The 14,490-nt window shown below is 47.1% G+C and overlaps 1 protein-coding gene across 2 annotated transcripts in view; it reads left to right on the forward strand.

Moving 5' to 3' along the window:
- Positions 1-2,267: 2,267 nt before the first annotated feature.
- Positions 2,268-14,490, forward strand: part of GNA12 (G protein subunit alpha 12) — a 77,009-nt gene continuing 64,786 nt past the window's right edge. Inside the window, exon 1 of one of the 2 annotated variants that reach the window (XM_084763923.1) lies at positions 2,268-2,672. In XM_084763923.1, the coding sequence (XP_084620049.1) occupies positions 2,376-2,672 (297 nt within the window). In that variant the 5' untranslated portion in view covers positions 2,268-2,375. The remainder of the gene's footprint in view (positions 2,673-14,490) is intronic. The other variant, XM_084763924.1, reaches the window with a different exon arrangement.

Genomic DNA, 14,490 nt, shown 5'->3' on the forward strand with positions numbered 1-14,490 from the left:
TCACTTTTTTAAAAAAGTGAAGTGGACAGCCGGGTGTGGTGGCGCACGCCTTTAATCCCAGCACTCAGGAGGCAGAGGCAGGTGGATCGCTGTGAGTTCGAGGCCAGCCTGGTCTACAAAGCGACTCTAGGACAGTCAAGGCTACACAGAGAAACCCTGTCTCGAAAAACCTAAAAAAAATAAAAAATAAAAAAGTGAAGTGGTCCTTTAAAATAGTTGATGATTCTACAAACACTGACATCAAGCTGTTTATAAAGTTATAAATGTCTGGAACTTTTTTTTTTCCCTTTGGTTTTTGGTTTTTCGAGACAGAGTTTCTCTGTGTAGCCCTGGCTGTCCTGCACTCGCTTTGTAGACCAGTGGCCTTGAACTCACAGCAGTCCGCCTGCCTCTGCCTCCCGAGTGCTGAGATTAAAAGCGTGTACCACCACCACCTGGCTGTGAATTGCTTCTTAATTGTTTAACTGGATAAGGAGGGCTTTCCCCGGGTTCAGCTTTCCCCATTTTCTGTCTTAGAAACAGACCCTTAGGTGTAGTGATGCATGCCTGTGATCCCGGCACTTAGAAAGCACAAGCAGGAGGATCAGGAGTTCAAAGTCATCCTCAGCTACTTTGAGGACAGCCTGAGCTTCATGTGGCCTGGCTTCAAAAAGTAAAAACATGGGCTGGGGAGTTGGCTCAGTGGGTAAGACATTTGCTTCGAAGGATGGAGGACCTATGTTCAGAGCCCTAGGGTCCACACAGAGCCAGATGCAGTAGCAAGCATCTGCAATCCAAGCATTCCTATGGCAAGATGGGAAGTGGAGACAGGAGAGCCCTCAGACTGTGAGCCAGCTGGCCCGGCATAGGCAGCGGCATACCAGGTGGAAGGCAAGGCCAACACTACAGGTTGTCTTCTGTTTGGAAGAAAAAAATGGGATCTAGAACAGCTATGTTTATTGTTTGGTTGGTGTTGTTTGGTTGTTTGTTTTGTTTTGTTTAGACAGAGTCAGGCTATAGCCCAGATTGGCCTCAAATTCCTTATTTTCCTGTCTCAGCCTCTCCCAATACTGGAATCATATCACACAAGCCTACCCTCTCCCCTTAGCCTCTCTTTGAGACAAACTCTCACTCTGTAGCCAAGATGACCTGAAAGTTACTAAGTAGCCATGGCTGCTTTTCAATCTTCTTGCTTTTGGCTCTCTGCCCCTCGAAGGCTGTGTGGATCACTATCCCATATCAACCTGCCTTTGAGTCATTATGACAAACACGTGTGTGTGTGTGTGTGTGTGTGTGTGTGTGTGTGTGTGTGTGTGTGTGTGCGCGCGCGCCAGCGGACGCACATGCAGAGGCCAAGGGGTTTCCCGACGTCTTGCTCTACGGCCTCACCGCCTTAATTTTTTAAACAGGTTGTCTCACTGAGGCTTAAGCTTACCGTTTGGGCTAGGTTGGCTGCCCAGCAAGTTCCTGGAATTGGTCTGTCTTAGCTTCTCCACTGCTGGGGTTACAGGCACAATTGGAAATTTGAACTCACGTCCTCACGCTGTTACAGCAAACGCCCTTTCCCACTGAACCATCTCCCCTTAATCACATTTTTTTAAAAAAGAGCCTAGGGAGACCCATGCAACGTTTTGGTTTATTTTGGGCCCATGCAACACTCAAAGGAGCATTTGTTTGAAGATCATGGCCTGCCCCGCTCCAATGTTTTTGGAAGGAAAACTGCTAAGCTTTCTCTGTAAACTTGAGAGCAGGCAGACTTCACCGATATTTCCCAACTTTGCTGCTAGGTCTTAGCCAGCTGCAGAAGATAAAGGTCTCACAGACAGACTCAGCTGGGAATCAAGGGAGACAGTCACTCTGTACACCTGGCACTTCGGGCCACGCCCCGTTTCCACCAACTTCCAATCCCAAGCTTAGTCACTGTGATTGACAAACTCTTAGAGCACTTATTATTGGTCGTGGAGAGGTGCAGCTCCTCCTCGCAGATGACCCCGCCTCCCTTTCATTCTGAAAGAAAGAAGCTCGCTCGGTCGTCCAATGAAAAGCTCCTTCACCACTAAGATCCCGCCTCTTTCGGCTTACGCTCCGCCCCAAGGGCCACTGGAGTGCCCGCCTCCTCGAAAGCACGCTCGTCCAATAAGAAAGCGCGCTTCACAAGATAGACGGATTTTCAACCAATAAACGGATCCCTGCGCGACGCCGCCCCGCCCTCCCCTCCTTCCCCTCCGCCCCTCAGCCGGCCGGGCGAGTGAGGGCCTCGGGGCGGCGGCGGCGGACGCGGCCTGAGGGAGCGGCGGGCGGGCGGGGCGGCGCCTGGCCCGGCAGGGCCGCGCCGGCTGAGGGGCGTCCATGGCACGCGGGCCCCGGCGAGGCGCGGCCGCGGCCTGAGGGCGGCCATGTCCGGGGTGGTGCGGACCCTCAGCCGCTGCCTGCTGCCGGCCGAGGCCCGCGAGCGCAGGGCGGGCGCGGCGCGCGACGCGGAGCGCGAGGCCCGACGGCGCAGCCGCGACATCGACGCGCTGCTGGCCCGCGAGCGGCGCGCGGTGCGGCGGCTGGTCAAGATCCTGCTGCTGGGCGCTGGCGAGAGCGGCAAGTCCACCTTCCTCAAGCAGATGCGCATCATCCACGGCCGCGAGTTCGACCAGAAGGCGCTGCTGGAGTTCCGCGACACCATCTTCGACAACATCCTTAAGGTGACGTGCGGCCCCGCCCCCACACACCTGGCCCAGGTGGGGCGCGGGACCCGCCCCCTTTGTCCTCCAGGGACCCGCGCCCCAGCCACTGGGCGCCCCTCCTGTCCAGTAGAGACCTCAAGCCTTGCCTGCCAGGCGGGGTTACTCCGGTGACCCCCCCAGGGGCTCGATGTCTTTGCAAAGCATTTGGATGCTTGGGGACCGTGGGAATGCAAGCAGGACCACTCTCAGGGGGGCTTGGGTTTTGAAGGGGTTGTTAGGGCAGGACACGTGGATTGAGGGTCGCCAACTCTCCCAGTCCCTCCAGCAAGCCAAGTTTACAGAGTAGGTTGGAGGTCATCAGCCCTTATTTTTATTTGTAAATGAGAATTGACCATTTTAGTCGTGTTTTCTTTTGGACACAGTGTCTCATATAGCCCAGGCTGGCTTTGAACTCAACTATGTAGCTGAGGATGACCTTGGCCTCCTGATCCTTAACCCCCTCCACTTCCTAAATCCGGGAATTATGGGGGAGGGAGGCGCTGTGTCACCATACTTGGTTCATGCAGAGCTGGGGATTGAACCGAGGGCTTCATGCCTGTTGGGCAGCACTTTACTAACTAAACTATGGTGCCAGTGTTTGTTCTGTATTTTAGAGGCAGGGCATCATGAAGCCCAGGCTGGCCTTGCTATGTACGTAGCCAAGGATGACTTGCGCTCCTTACATACTTTGCCCCGTCTCCCCAGTGGCAGGGTTACAGGCATGTGCCGTCCACACTGTGTTCTTTAAGCTTTTTAGTATGGAGATTTAACATATATACACCAAGTTGGAGAAGATGTCAGAAGGAGCTGTGAGACACTCACCGTGCAGCTTTAAAACAAGGGCCAATGCCGTGCCAATCTTGTCTATTCTTGACCCCTTGGTCTCCAAGCTAATTCTAGATGCATAATTGCTTTAGAAGGCAGTTTGGTGTGTGTCACGAAGCGATAAGACCTTGCTTTAAAAAACATACGCACAGGACCGTTATGGAAGAAGAAGAAGAACAGCAACAGAGATAGGCCTGGGGATGTGGTTCAGTGGTAAAGCGCTTGTCCAGCATGCACAGCCCCAGCACAGCAAAACATAAAAACAAAGAGCCTCCTTAAAGCCTGCTCACTGTTGTACTTCACTGTCAACATTTCCTTCATTGTTGCATAGTTGTTTTCCGTGTTGGATCAGATGCACTATTCCTCATGTGCTTGTGAGCTCAGGGTCCTAGGCCTTGTGCCCTTATCTTTGGTGCCATATATGTTAAAGAAGCAGTTGTGTTGATGGAGGCTAGGATCAGTGTCAGTACTCTGAGTCTGAAAGAAAGATCTAGAGAGCTGGGCCTGTGCCTCAGTTGGTAGACTGCTTGTGTAGCATTCACAAGGCCCCAGGCTGAGTGCCAAATAAAGTGGCCAAGGTGGCATACTCCCATAATTCTGGCACTGGCAAGGTAGAGGCAGGAGGATATGAGGTTCTAGGCTTAGCTACACAGAAAGGTTGAGGCTTTGTGAAACCTTGTCTCAAAACAGAAAGAAAAATGTGGAAAAGTGTAGAGGAGGGCACAGAGCGTCCTCTTCTTGATCGTGCCAAGCTCCCCCGCCCTCCCCACCCAATCTTTTGCGGGGAGGAAAGCTGTCCCGAGCAGGTAGAGGGGTTTGTCATGCCAGAGAACCTACGTACAAGTCTCAATTTCATGGGGCCTGATGAGCTTTTAAATTAGCAAGGGGATGCAGAAGCCCATCTGGGACATGTCTTTCGCTTCAGCCTTGAGGAACCTTGGTGTAGGGCGGTTGGGCTGGGATCCTGGGAGCCAGACTTCCGGGCCAACACTCCCACACTCAACATGTTTGTTACTAAATGTTTGATTTGAATACAAGTAGCTCCTTTGGACTCAAGATAGGAAGAAAATCATTTGAAGGATAAATCACACCCTTTTCACCTTTCAGAGCCTCAGGGCAGCTCAGGGCTCTTGCCAAGTGCTTCATAAACATTAAGACAGGCACCTTAAAGGCACAGGTACAGTTCAGAAATTCCCCATGTCAGGCAAGGGGAGAAATGCACTTGACTGTCACTGAAGGCCTGTTTTCCAGTCTCTTTCGAGGAGCCTGGTCTTATTTTTGCTGCTTTTCTGAACCCCATAACCAGGTAAGCTTGGAGGGCTCAGTTTCTTTCAACTTGGGAGGCAGAAAAAATATTTTAAAACTCGGATCTCAAGCTGCGTCAGTCTGTTAAGTGCGTTTTAGAGAAGTCAGTTTTTCTTTCCTGTACTAGTCAGTGTTAACTTTTACTGACCTCCTTAGCAACAGAAGCAAGACTTGTTAACAAGGATTCTGCTTGTTTGGTGTTATACAGTGCCTTTTTTAAAAAAAAAACTGGGAGTTTTTTTTTTTTTAAGTAGTAATATAAAATTTTTCGTCCTTTACAGTTTTATATACGTGTAGAAATTTTAGACCCTGTCACTCTCTCCCATTCCCCTCCAAGTCCCGATGAGCCCCATTCTTCCCACAGGTTCCCCTTCTGTTTCCATGCCATCTTTTTCTTCCCAGCTTTTCTCCTCACTATTCCATACTGAACAGTTTATCTGCTGTAACTAGTTAAAAGTTCATTTTTCAACTTTAGATCCTTCCCATTTCCAGGCCTCCTGTCTTGATCCTGGCAGTACCAATCATTTCTCCCACTTTTGTCATTTTGTCATTTCTAGTATATTTTGTAGGAGCTGAGGAGATGGTTCAGTGGGTGAAAGCACTTGTTGTGCAAGCAGGGGTCCTGAGTTCAAATCCCCAACCCCCATGCAAAAAGCTGGGCACAGCCTGTAAACCCCAGAAAGAGCAGACCATGTGTCCCCGGAGCTTGCTGGGCAGCCAGCCTGGCAGGAATGAGCTTCCAGGTCAGTGAGAGACCCTTTCTTAAGGCAGAAAATGAGAGAAGAGAATACCTGATGGCCTGTCCGGCCTCTGTTGCACACCCACACACTCATGTGCATGCACCATACACACACACACACACACACACCCCCCACGTAATGTTCTATACATGGAATTCATGCAGAGTGTGATCTTTTGGAAGTGACTTCATCAGAACATTTCTGTGGAGATCCCCATGTGGGCAGCTGCACACAGCAGTGATTCCAACCTTAATGCTGAGCAGTGTGCTGCCTTTCTGTTCACCTGCTGACTGTAGGCTCTTCCCACCTCCCCATCAGTACAAATAGGTCTTCTGCAAACGTTAATGGACATTCTTGTTGGTTAATTGGTTGATTGGTTAGTTGCAACACAGTCTCATGAAGCCTGGGCAGGCCTCAATCTTACCATGTTCCTGAGGTTGGCGTTGAACTGATCTTCCTGATTCTACCTTCTAAGTGCTGGGGTGACAGGTGTATTTCATGTCCATGTCTATGTTTTCATGTGTCTGGGATGAATATTCAACAGTGTAGTAACTGGGTCATACTGCAGTGAGGCATTGATCTTTATAAGAAGCTGCCTGGCTGTTTCCCAGAGGTTCTTTTGCACACGACAGTTTCTCTGCATCCCTGCCAGCATTAGGTGTTTTCACTGCCTTCCTTCAGCTGTTCTTAGAGGTGTATGTTGTGTCTTCTTGCACTTTTAATTTGCATTTCCCCACTGCTTATGATGCTGAAAATCTTATTTCATTTGCCTCTCACCCTCTTTGGGGAAAAGCTTCTCTTTCTTTCTTTCTTTCTTTCTTTCCTCTTTCTTTCTCTTCTCTCTTCTAATTAGGTTCCTTGTGCTTTATTGTTGAGTGTGAGGAACTCTTTACATATGCTGCATACTGGTCCTTTATCCCACATAAGGATTAAGCATGTGCTCTGTCCTTCTATTCTCTACACTGGATCTTTTGCAAAGGAAATATTGTAATTTCAGTAAAGTCCAGCTTATCCATTTTTCCTTTTATGGATCATGCATTTGCTATCATGTCTTTACTTTTTTGCTTGGCCGTAGATCCCAAAGATTTTTCTCTAACAGTTTTATAGTTTTACATCTTACATTTAAGTGTGTAGTTTAGATTGAAGTTGATTTTTCTTGTTTCTGCCTGTGAATATCCACTGGTTTCAGAACTATTTGTTATTTTCCCATTGAACTGCTTTTATGCCTTCATAAGAACAATAATCAGTTGGTCTATTTATGTCTGAGTTTTTGATCTGTTGCAGTGGTCTGTATGTCTGTCCTTACGTTAGCATCACATGGTGGGTTTTTGTTTGTTGTGAGGTTTTTTTGGTGTTTTTGTTTTTTGTTTGTTTTTCAAGATAGGGTTTCTCTGTGTAATAGCCCTGGCTGTCCTGGAACTCTCTTTGTAGACCAGGCTAGCATCGAACTCATAGAAATCCACCTGCCATCTGAGTGCTGGGATTAACATGGACTGCCATGCCCAGCTCACATGATGTCGATTACTGTAACTCTATATTTGAGTTTCAGTATTTCTCCCACATTACCTTTTTCCAGATTTTAGTTATTCCAGGGCCTGTGTCAGTCTTTTTCCTTTAAACAACTTTAAAACAAAACAAAAATGTGTATTCTCCTTCCTGAGTGTGAGTATACACAGGAGCGCAGTGCTCGGAGAAGCCAGAAGAGGAAGTTGGACCCCCTGGAGCTGAGGTTGCTGTGGTTGTGAGCCATCTGATGTGAGTTCTGGGAGCCTGAGGGTCTTCTGCAGGAGCAGTACATGCTCTTACTCCCTGAACCATCCCTCCAGCCCCCATGTAACTTTTACAGATGACCTCTGTCTATAAACACCTTATTAGGGGGTTGATACAATTACTTTAAACCAAAAGATGAACTTGGAAAGAGCCAACCTCGTGCCTGTGTTGAACAAGAATACCCTCATTTAAGTCTGATTTTTTTTTTTCCACCAGCCTGTTCTCTTCCCATAGATCCTAACCATAGTCTATGAAGTTTATACTCCAGAGCATAGTTTTCCCCAAGGCAGTTATAAATGATCCTGTGCTTTTGCTTTCAGCCCCATGTTCACTGCTAATGATAACAATGTGCCTGGTGTGTCTGTGCTTTGGTCTTGTGCCGTGGTTTTGCTGAGCACAGTGATTGTAAGAGCTCTCTGGTAGATCACTTGCCAATTTCTACAGACTGTTGTGTTATCTGCATGTAGAGATTGTTTTAGTTCCTTCTTCCTGTGAGTGTGCCTGTGCACATATGGCAGCACCAGTGGACTCGGTGGAGTGTTTAAAAAGATGATGAGAAGTTGGGAAGGTCTGGTGGGAGCATGGAGGTGGCTGTGTTCATATTTCATTGTATACTTGTATAGAATTCTCAAGGAATAGATTTTTACAAACTAAAAGATGACAGCAGTTCTGAAAGAAAAGAGGATGTCTTTAATTTCTTTTTCTTTGCCTATTGCAGTGGCTACAACTTTCAACACTGTGTCAAGTGAGAACACTGAGAATTCTGATAGCCTTTGCTTCTTTACTGCTCCTGACAGTGTCTCTGTTGACTGATTTTGTTTGTGTCTTTGTGTATAGGTGACTGCCCCTGTGTTCATAGAGGCCAGAGGTCAACCTTGAGTGTCATCCCTTGCTTTTTGACACAAGGTCTCTCACTGGCTTGGAGCTCACTGACTAAGCTAGGCTGGCCAGGGAGTCACTTGTCCCCTCCTCCCCACTGCGGGGGTTACATGTACACCGCCCAGTCCGGCTTTTTTATGGCAGTTCTGGGACTCTAAGTCGTCTCATGTTTTCGTGTAAGCGTTCTACCAACTAAACCATCTCAACTGGATTGACTTTTTAACACCACACTCACACACACTTTCTTTTCTAGATAAGTGCTACTGCTGTGCCTCAGTCCCAGCTCCTTTCTATTTTTTTTTTAAACTCTTGCTATAGGGTTACTAGTTTTATTACTAATTTTTCCCTAACCAAAAATGATACACTTTTTTATATCATTGATTTTTTTTTCCCTTCTGTGATGGTCTAGTTTTTAATTTCATTTATTTCTGTTTATTTGCTTGTTTTTGAGAAGGGGAAGAGGATCCTCTTTGTGTAGCCTAGGCTGGCCTTGAGCTAACCTGTGGCAATTCTCATGCTTCAACCTCAGCTTCCTGAATACTGAGATAGATGTGAGCCAGCACCCCAGGGTTAATGCTCCTTATTATTTTTTCCTTCTATTTTAAATTTAATTTGTTCGCCCTTGCTCCTGGTTCAGACAGACAGACAGACAGACACCCCTGAGCTGGGATTAGAGGTGTGAGCCACCATGCTCTTTTCCTTTCTGAGTTTTCAGATAGCCTCTAACCAGACTGGCCTCAAACCAATAAGTAAGGCTGGCCTGGAGCTTGGACTCAATCCTTCTGCCTCCACCTCCCAAGCGCTGGGATTCTCCACCTTGTCGAAGCATGTTGTTTCCATGTTATGAACTCCATGCTTGTAGTTGATGCATCCTGCTGTCTGCGGCTTCCTCTCACCCTTAGCACTGGGATTCTGGGTGCACACCACTGAGTCTGCACCTGGCTTTTTAGACGGGTTGTGTTGCTTGAACTTGGCTTTTCAGGTTGTCAGGCTTCTGAGCCAAGTGCCTTACCACTTGTCTGTCCCAGCATCTCTTTTTCTTACATAGACATTTCAAATGCTTTAAATCTCCGTCTGTGCTGCCTCAGCTATAGCTACACATCTTAAAATCTCTTTTGTTTTTATTCTGTCTTGTGTTTATTTTGCTTTATATTTTGGCTCTCTTTGACTCATAAATCATTTATATGTGTGAGGTACTTTCCGACTGTTGTGTCTGTTGTTGAGTACTAGTTGTGTCCATTGTGGGTGGAGGACACATTATATGGTTTCTGTTCTTTTGTATTTCTTGAAGCCTGTTTTACAGCCCGTCACAGTCTCATTAGCCTATGTTTTACGGTCCTTTCTGAATATTCTGTAGGCACTTAAGAATATGCATAAGCATCCAGGCACACACCTGTAATCCCAGCACTCGGGGAAGCAGAGGCAGGCGGATCTCATGACTTCGAAGCCAGCCTGGTCTACAAAGTAAATCCAGGACTACCAAGGCTACACAGAGAAACCCTGTCTCAAAACAACAACAACAACAACAACAAAAATAGTGATAAGTACAGTATCCTTACTGAGCTATTTAATGATTTCATCAGTTGCTGTCAGTGGGGTATTTAAGTCCCCAACTATAATTGTGGATCTGTCTTGCCTGTAGCTCTGCCCATTTGCTTTGTGTATTTTGTGGTTCTGTTTTGTGGTGTATATACACTCACAATTTGAAGCATGATGTCTGCTCGATCCATCCTTGCACTTTTCATCTCTATGTGTGTGTGTATGTGTGGTGTGTGGTATGAGCACAGTCATATGTGTGCTGTGGCATAAGTATGGATGGTGGTCAGAGGACAATTTGTAGGAGTCTGTTGTCTTCTACTGTGAGACCTAGGAATTGAACTCAGGTCCTCAGGACTTGCCCACTGAGCCATCTCACTTGTTTCTTTAAAAAGGATCTCCATATGTAGCACAGGCCAGTGTGTAAGTTGTGACTCCTTCTTCCTCAGTTTCCCAGGCACTAGGATTACAGGCTTGTTGTACCACAACCAGTGTATGTGGTACTGAGGATCGAACCCAGGCCTTCAACATTCTAGGCACATACTCTACCAACTGAGCCCTCTTGCCCTTCATTCCGAAAGGCTCTCCCCTCCCCAGCTTTAGAATTCATATTTACACTTAGTATTTACTTTGAGACAGCATCTCATATAGCCTGGTCTGTCCTCGAACTTGTTATGCAACAAAGGATAACCTTGACTTATGATCCTCCTGCCGTCATCTCCCTGGTGCTGGGATTACAGGCATGCACTAACACATCCAGTTTATGTCGTCCTGGTGATGGAACCCAGGGAGGTCCCCTATCAACTGAGCTACATCCCTAGCTGGACACTTTCAGTACTCAGAAAATGTGCTGTATTGTGCCTCCCCCACCCTTGACTTCAGAGGAAAAGTTCCTGTCATGTGGATTAGTGTTCCTCTTCAGTGCTTTATTTTTCTCCAGCTACTTTTATGGCTTTCTTTTTCTTCATCTTTAGTAGCCAGAAAATTAATTGTGATTTACCTCAACATAGATTTCTCTGTGTTTATCCTATTTGGGGCTTGCTCATCTTCCTAAGTCTGGACATTCATGTGTTTTGCCAGGTTTTAGCAGCGGGGGTGGAATGGGGGCAGTGGGTCTTTCAGCAGCGTTGTGTCAAATACTTTTTTATCCATGCACTTTTTCTTCTTAATGTGAGGCTGTGTTGACAGAGCTGCCCACTTCTTTTTGTTGTTCTGCTTTGTTTCTTGTTTTCCTGGACTTGGGCCTGAGCTGAATGCCACCCTCTGGCTAGGCAGCACTGCACACTCAGCTGTTGCTCCAGCTGCACTTTTGTTCTTGACCTCTGAGTCTGTTTCCTTGTCAAATGAGTAACACCAGCCCAGCCCCCACCCCCTGCATCTTTGGTCCTGTATGAAAGCCCTGACACTACCCAATGGACAAGTGGAAGCATCCCTGCCAGGCACAGGGTGGGACACTAGATTTCTTTGTGGCCCTGCCACCTCTCTCTGCCGGGCCACTTGGAACATACCTGCCTCCTGGTTCCTTGGGGCAGGAATATAGGGGAAATTAGTTCCCTCTCCACTCTGCTGATCTACTTGTTGCTTTGGTTTACCATAAATGATCCCAGTAAGACTGCCAGGTCCATTCTTTCTCTAAGCTTGAAGATGATACTCTCTTGATTCCTAGCTGGGGATCCTTTGGCACACATGTATCTGGTGTTTTGGAAAGCATGTAATAGAATGGCCTCCATACTGAAGCCCGTCTTGGGGTCATGTGACAGTGTTTCCATCCTTTGATCTGTGTGTAATTGTTCAGTGTTAAGACCATTGTTAATTATTGAACTTCATGTACAGTTAGAAGGCAATAATCTGTTTGGAGGGTCTTTGTTATATCTTGTAATTCCATCTACAAAATTGTATCAGTGTCTCATTTAACTCCTTCAGCTGAGACCTGCCCTACATGTGTATGCAGTGCTTTAGTCACTTCTGGAAATTGGATTATTTGAGTGGGTGGTCCCATGTTGAGACTAAAGTAAAATAATTAAATTCAGAATGTTGGGGGCTGAAGCGATGGCTCAGCAGTTAAGAGTACTTCCCACTCCTCCAAGGAATAGGAATTGAATTCCCAGCACCCACGTCAGGTGGCTCCAGCTCAAGTGATCCACTTATTCTGGTCTCCTTGGGAAACTGCACACACATGTAACACACACAAACACACACACACACACATACACATAAATACACACACAGAGAGATACAATTTTTTGTTGTTGTTGTTATTTTGAGACGGGATTTCTCTGGGTAACAGCTCTGGCTGTCCTGGAACTTGAACTCATGGAGATCCACCTGCCTCTGCCTCCCAAGTGCTGGGATTAAAGGCATGCGCCACCACCAGCCAGCTAAAATTAATTTTTTAAAATATTATTTAAGTTCAGAATGTGTAGAGCACTGTACTGGGTGCTTGTAGGGGTGAGACACTTCGTGAATACCAATTATTCTCAGCCTTGGGCATCTGTTGTGCTGCAGAGATATTGCACAGATAACTAAGGTATGATTGTATACCACACTAAACGCCACTGTGGAGGCAGAGAAGTGACTCAGTGGGAGAAGGGAAGATAAACCCTTGCAGAGGCGTCTGAGAGGCCTTGTCCAGGAAGTGTGAATGCACCAGCTTTTGAAGACTAGAAGATTCCAGCAGGTTGAGAAGGAGCCATTTGGGCTCATACAACAGGGAGTTATGGAGACAGGCAGCACAGGTGCGAGCTGAGCTTCATGATCTAAAGGAGTGGTTAAGATGTGGTTTGCTAGGAAACTACAGTCATAGTGAAAGCCCACACACAAGCATGTAGTTTCAAGGGTACCTATGCACTGCAAATTAAAAACTTTTATTGTAAACGAGAAAGATGATGTTCAAATTGGGGGTTTTGAGAATTGAAGCCTAGCTCAAGTTTAAAGTGATTAACACAAGCATGAGGACCTGAGTTCAGCTCTCGTAGCTCCCACATAAAAAGCTAGGCGCAGCAATACCCGCCTGTCACTCCAGCAGTGGTGGAGTTACCAGGGACATGCTGGCCAGCCCTGGGTGCCGGCACAGTGAGATCCACGTTCAGTGAGGAGACCATGTCTCCAGAACTTAGGTGAAGAACAACAGAAGACAACTAATGTCTGCCTTTAGCCTGCATGTGTGTACACGCAGCCAAGTGTACCTGCACACACATGTACACACATGCAGGCACCCCTCCCACACACATATAACAACCCAAAAGAGTTGGGTACATTTTGTTAGTTAGAACTTGAGGTTAAGGAGCCTGGGACTGTGGTGATACCTTCATTGCCAGCTTATGTTTTCAACTCCTGGCCTTATGACAGTCCCTGTTTCTTGGGCTCAGAAGCCCTGCTTGGGGCTCAGCACCTCCCATAGTGGGTGGGCTGGCACGGGTGCTAAGGCGGAAGTCAGCTTCCTGGGTCTGGAGCACAGTTGGGTTTTTACTGCCTTGTTGGCAAATTGCACTTGAGTAAGCAGATTTTCTCTTACACTTGGACACATGTGGTTGGTTCTTTTGAAACGCCCAAAAACAAAAGCATCTTTTTCATCAGTCAGGGAAGAAAAAGCCAACAAGATCTTTGTGCCTACCAAATGAGATTCAGAGCCCCCAGGTTCCCAGTTACTTGTGTGAGAGGAGCCCTTCATCATCTGTCAGGTGCCATTTGGACCAGTGCTGCACCTGGTGCTGGCAGATGTTCAGGGTCAACTCATAGAGCAATTGTGATATGGCAAAGCCAAGAATGGGCCAAGGAGCCCATCACTCATAGAATAGAAAGTTTATCTAGAGCTGTAATCACAGGTGATTGTCAAAGGAACTCCTGTAGTGGCCTGATGTTCCTCTTACTACCTGAAGGGCAACACCATTCCTAAGGATAGGCTGGCTGCATCCAGACAGAAGGCGCAGAGCCTGTGAGGCTCAGCTGATGCCCATCTGTGAGCTCACCTGTCGGGAGGCAAAGGCAGGAGAGTCACTGCAAGCTTGTAGCAACTGGTATGTGTGGTAAGGACAACATAGAGAGACCCTCCCTAAGGAAACCAAGAGGCTTCATGCCTGAGTTTGGTCCCCAGAACCCATGTAAAGGTCAAAAGAGAAAACCAACTTCACAGAGTTGTCCTCCAACCTCCACATGTGCACTGTGGCACTCATGTGCCTGCATATACGTGTCGAGTGCATGTACATGTGTGCGCGCACACACATAATAAATAAAAGCAAGGTTTAAAAAGGAAAACCAAAAGAGCTGCAGTGGGCTGTCAAGGTCTCACTCAGTATCACCTGATTCAATTGTAGGGTAAGCAAAGCAGGAATAATTATTGCTGGCCTGTGTGATAGTCTCTCTGTGTGCTTCGTTTGACAATTAAGACAACTCTCTTGCCGGGCGTGGTGGCACACGCCTTCAATCCCAGCACTTGAGAGGCAGAGGCAGGTAGATCACTGTGAGTTCGAGGCCAGCCTGGTCTACAAAGCAAGTCTAGGACAGCCAGGTCTACACAGAGAAACCCTGCCTCAAACAATCAAACAAACAAAAAAGACATCTATCGTGGGATGTGGAGATGACCCAGTGTGAAAAGCACTTGGTGCTGCTGCAGAGGACCCGTGTTCAGTTCCTAGCACCCACATGGTGCCTCCTAAGTGCCTGCTACTCTAGTTCTAGGGCGTCTGACACCCTTTTCTGGCCTCTGGAAACATGTGCATGTACTTGGCGAACATACATATACA

The sequence above is a fragment of the Acomys minous genome (genome assembly GCF_964271855.1).
Source record: "Acomys minous genome assembly, chromosome: 16".
In the NCBI taxonomy this organism is placed as follows: Eukaryota; Metazoa; Chordata; class Mammalia; order Rodentia; family Muridae; genus Acomys; species Acomys minous.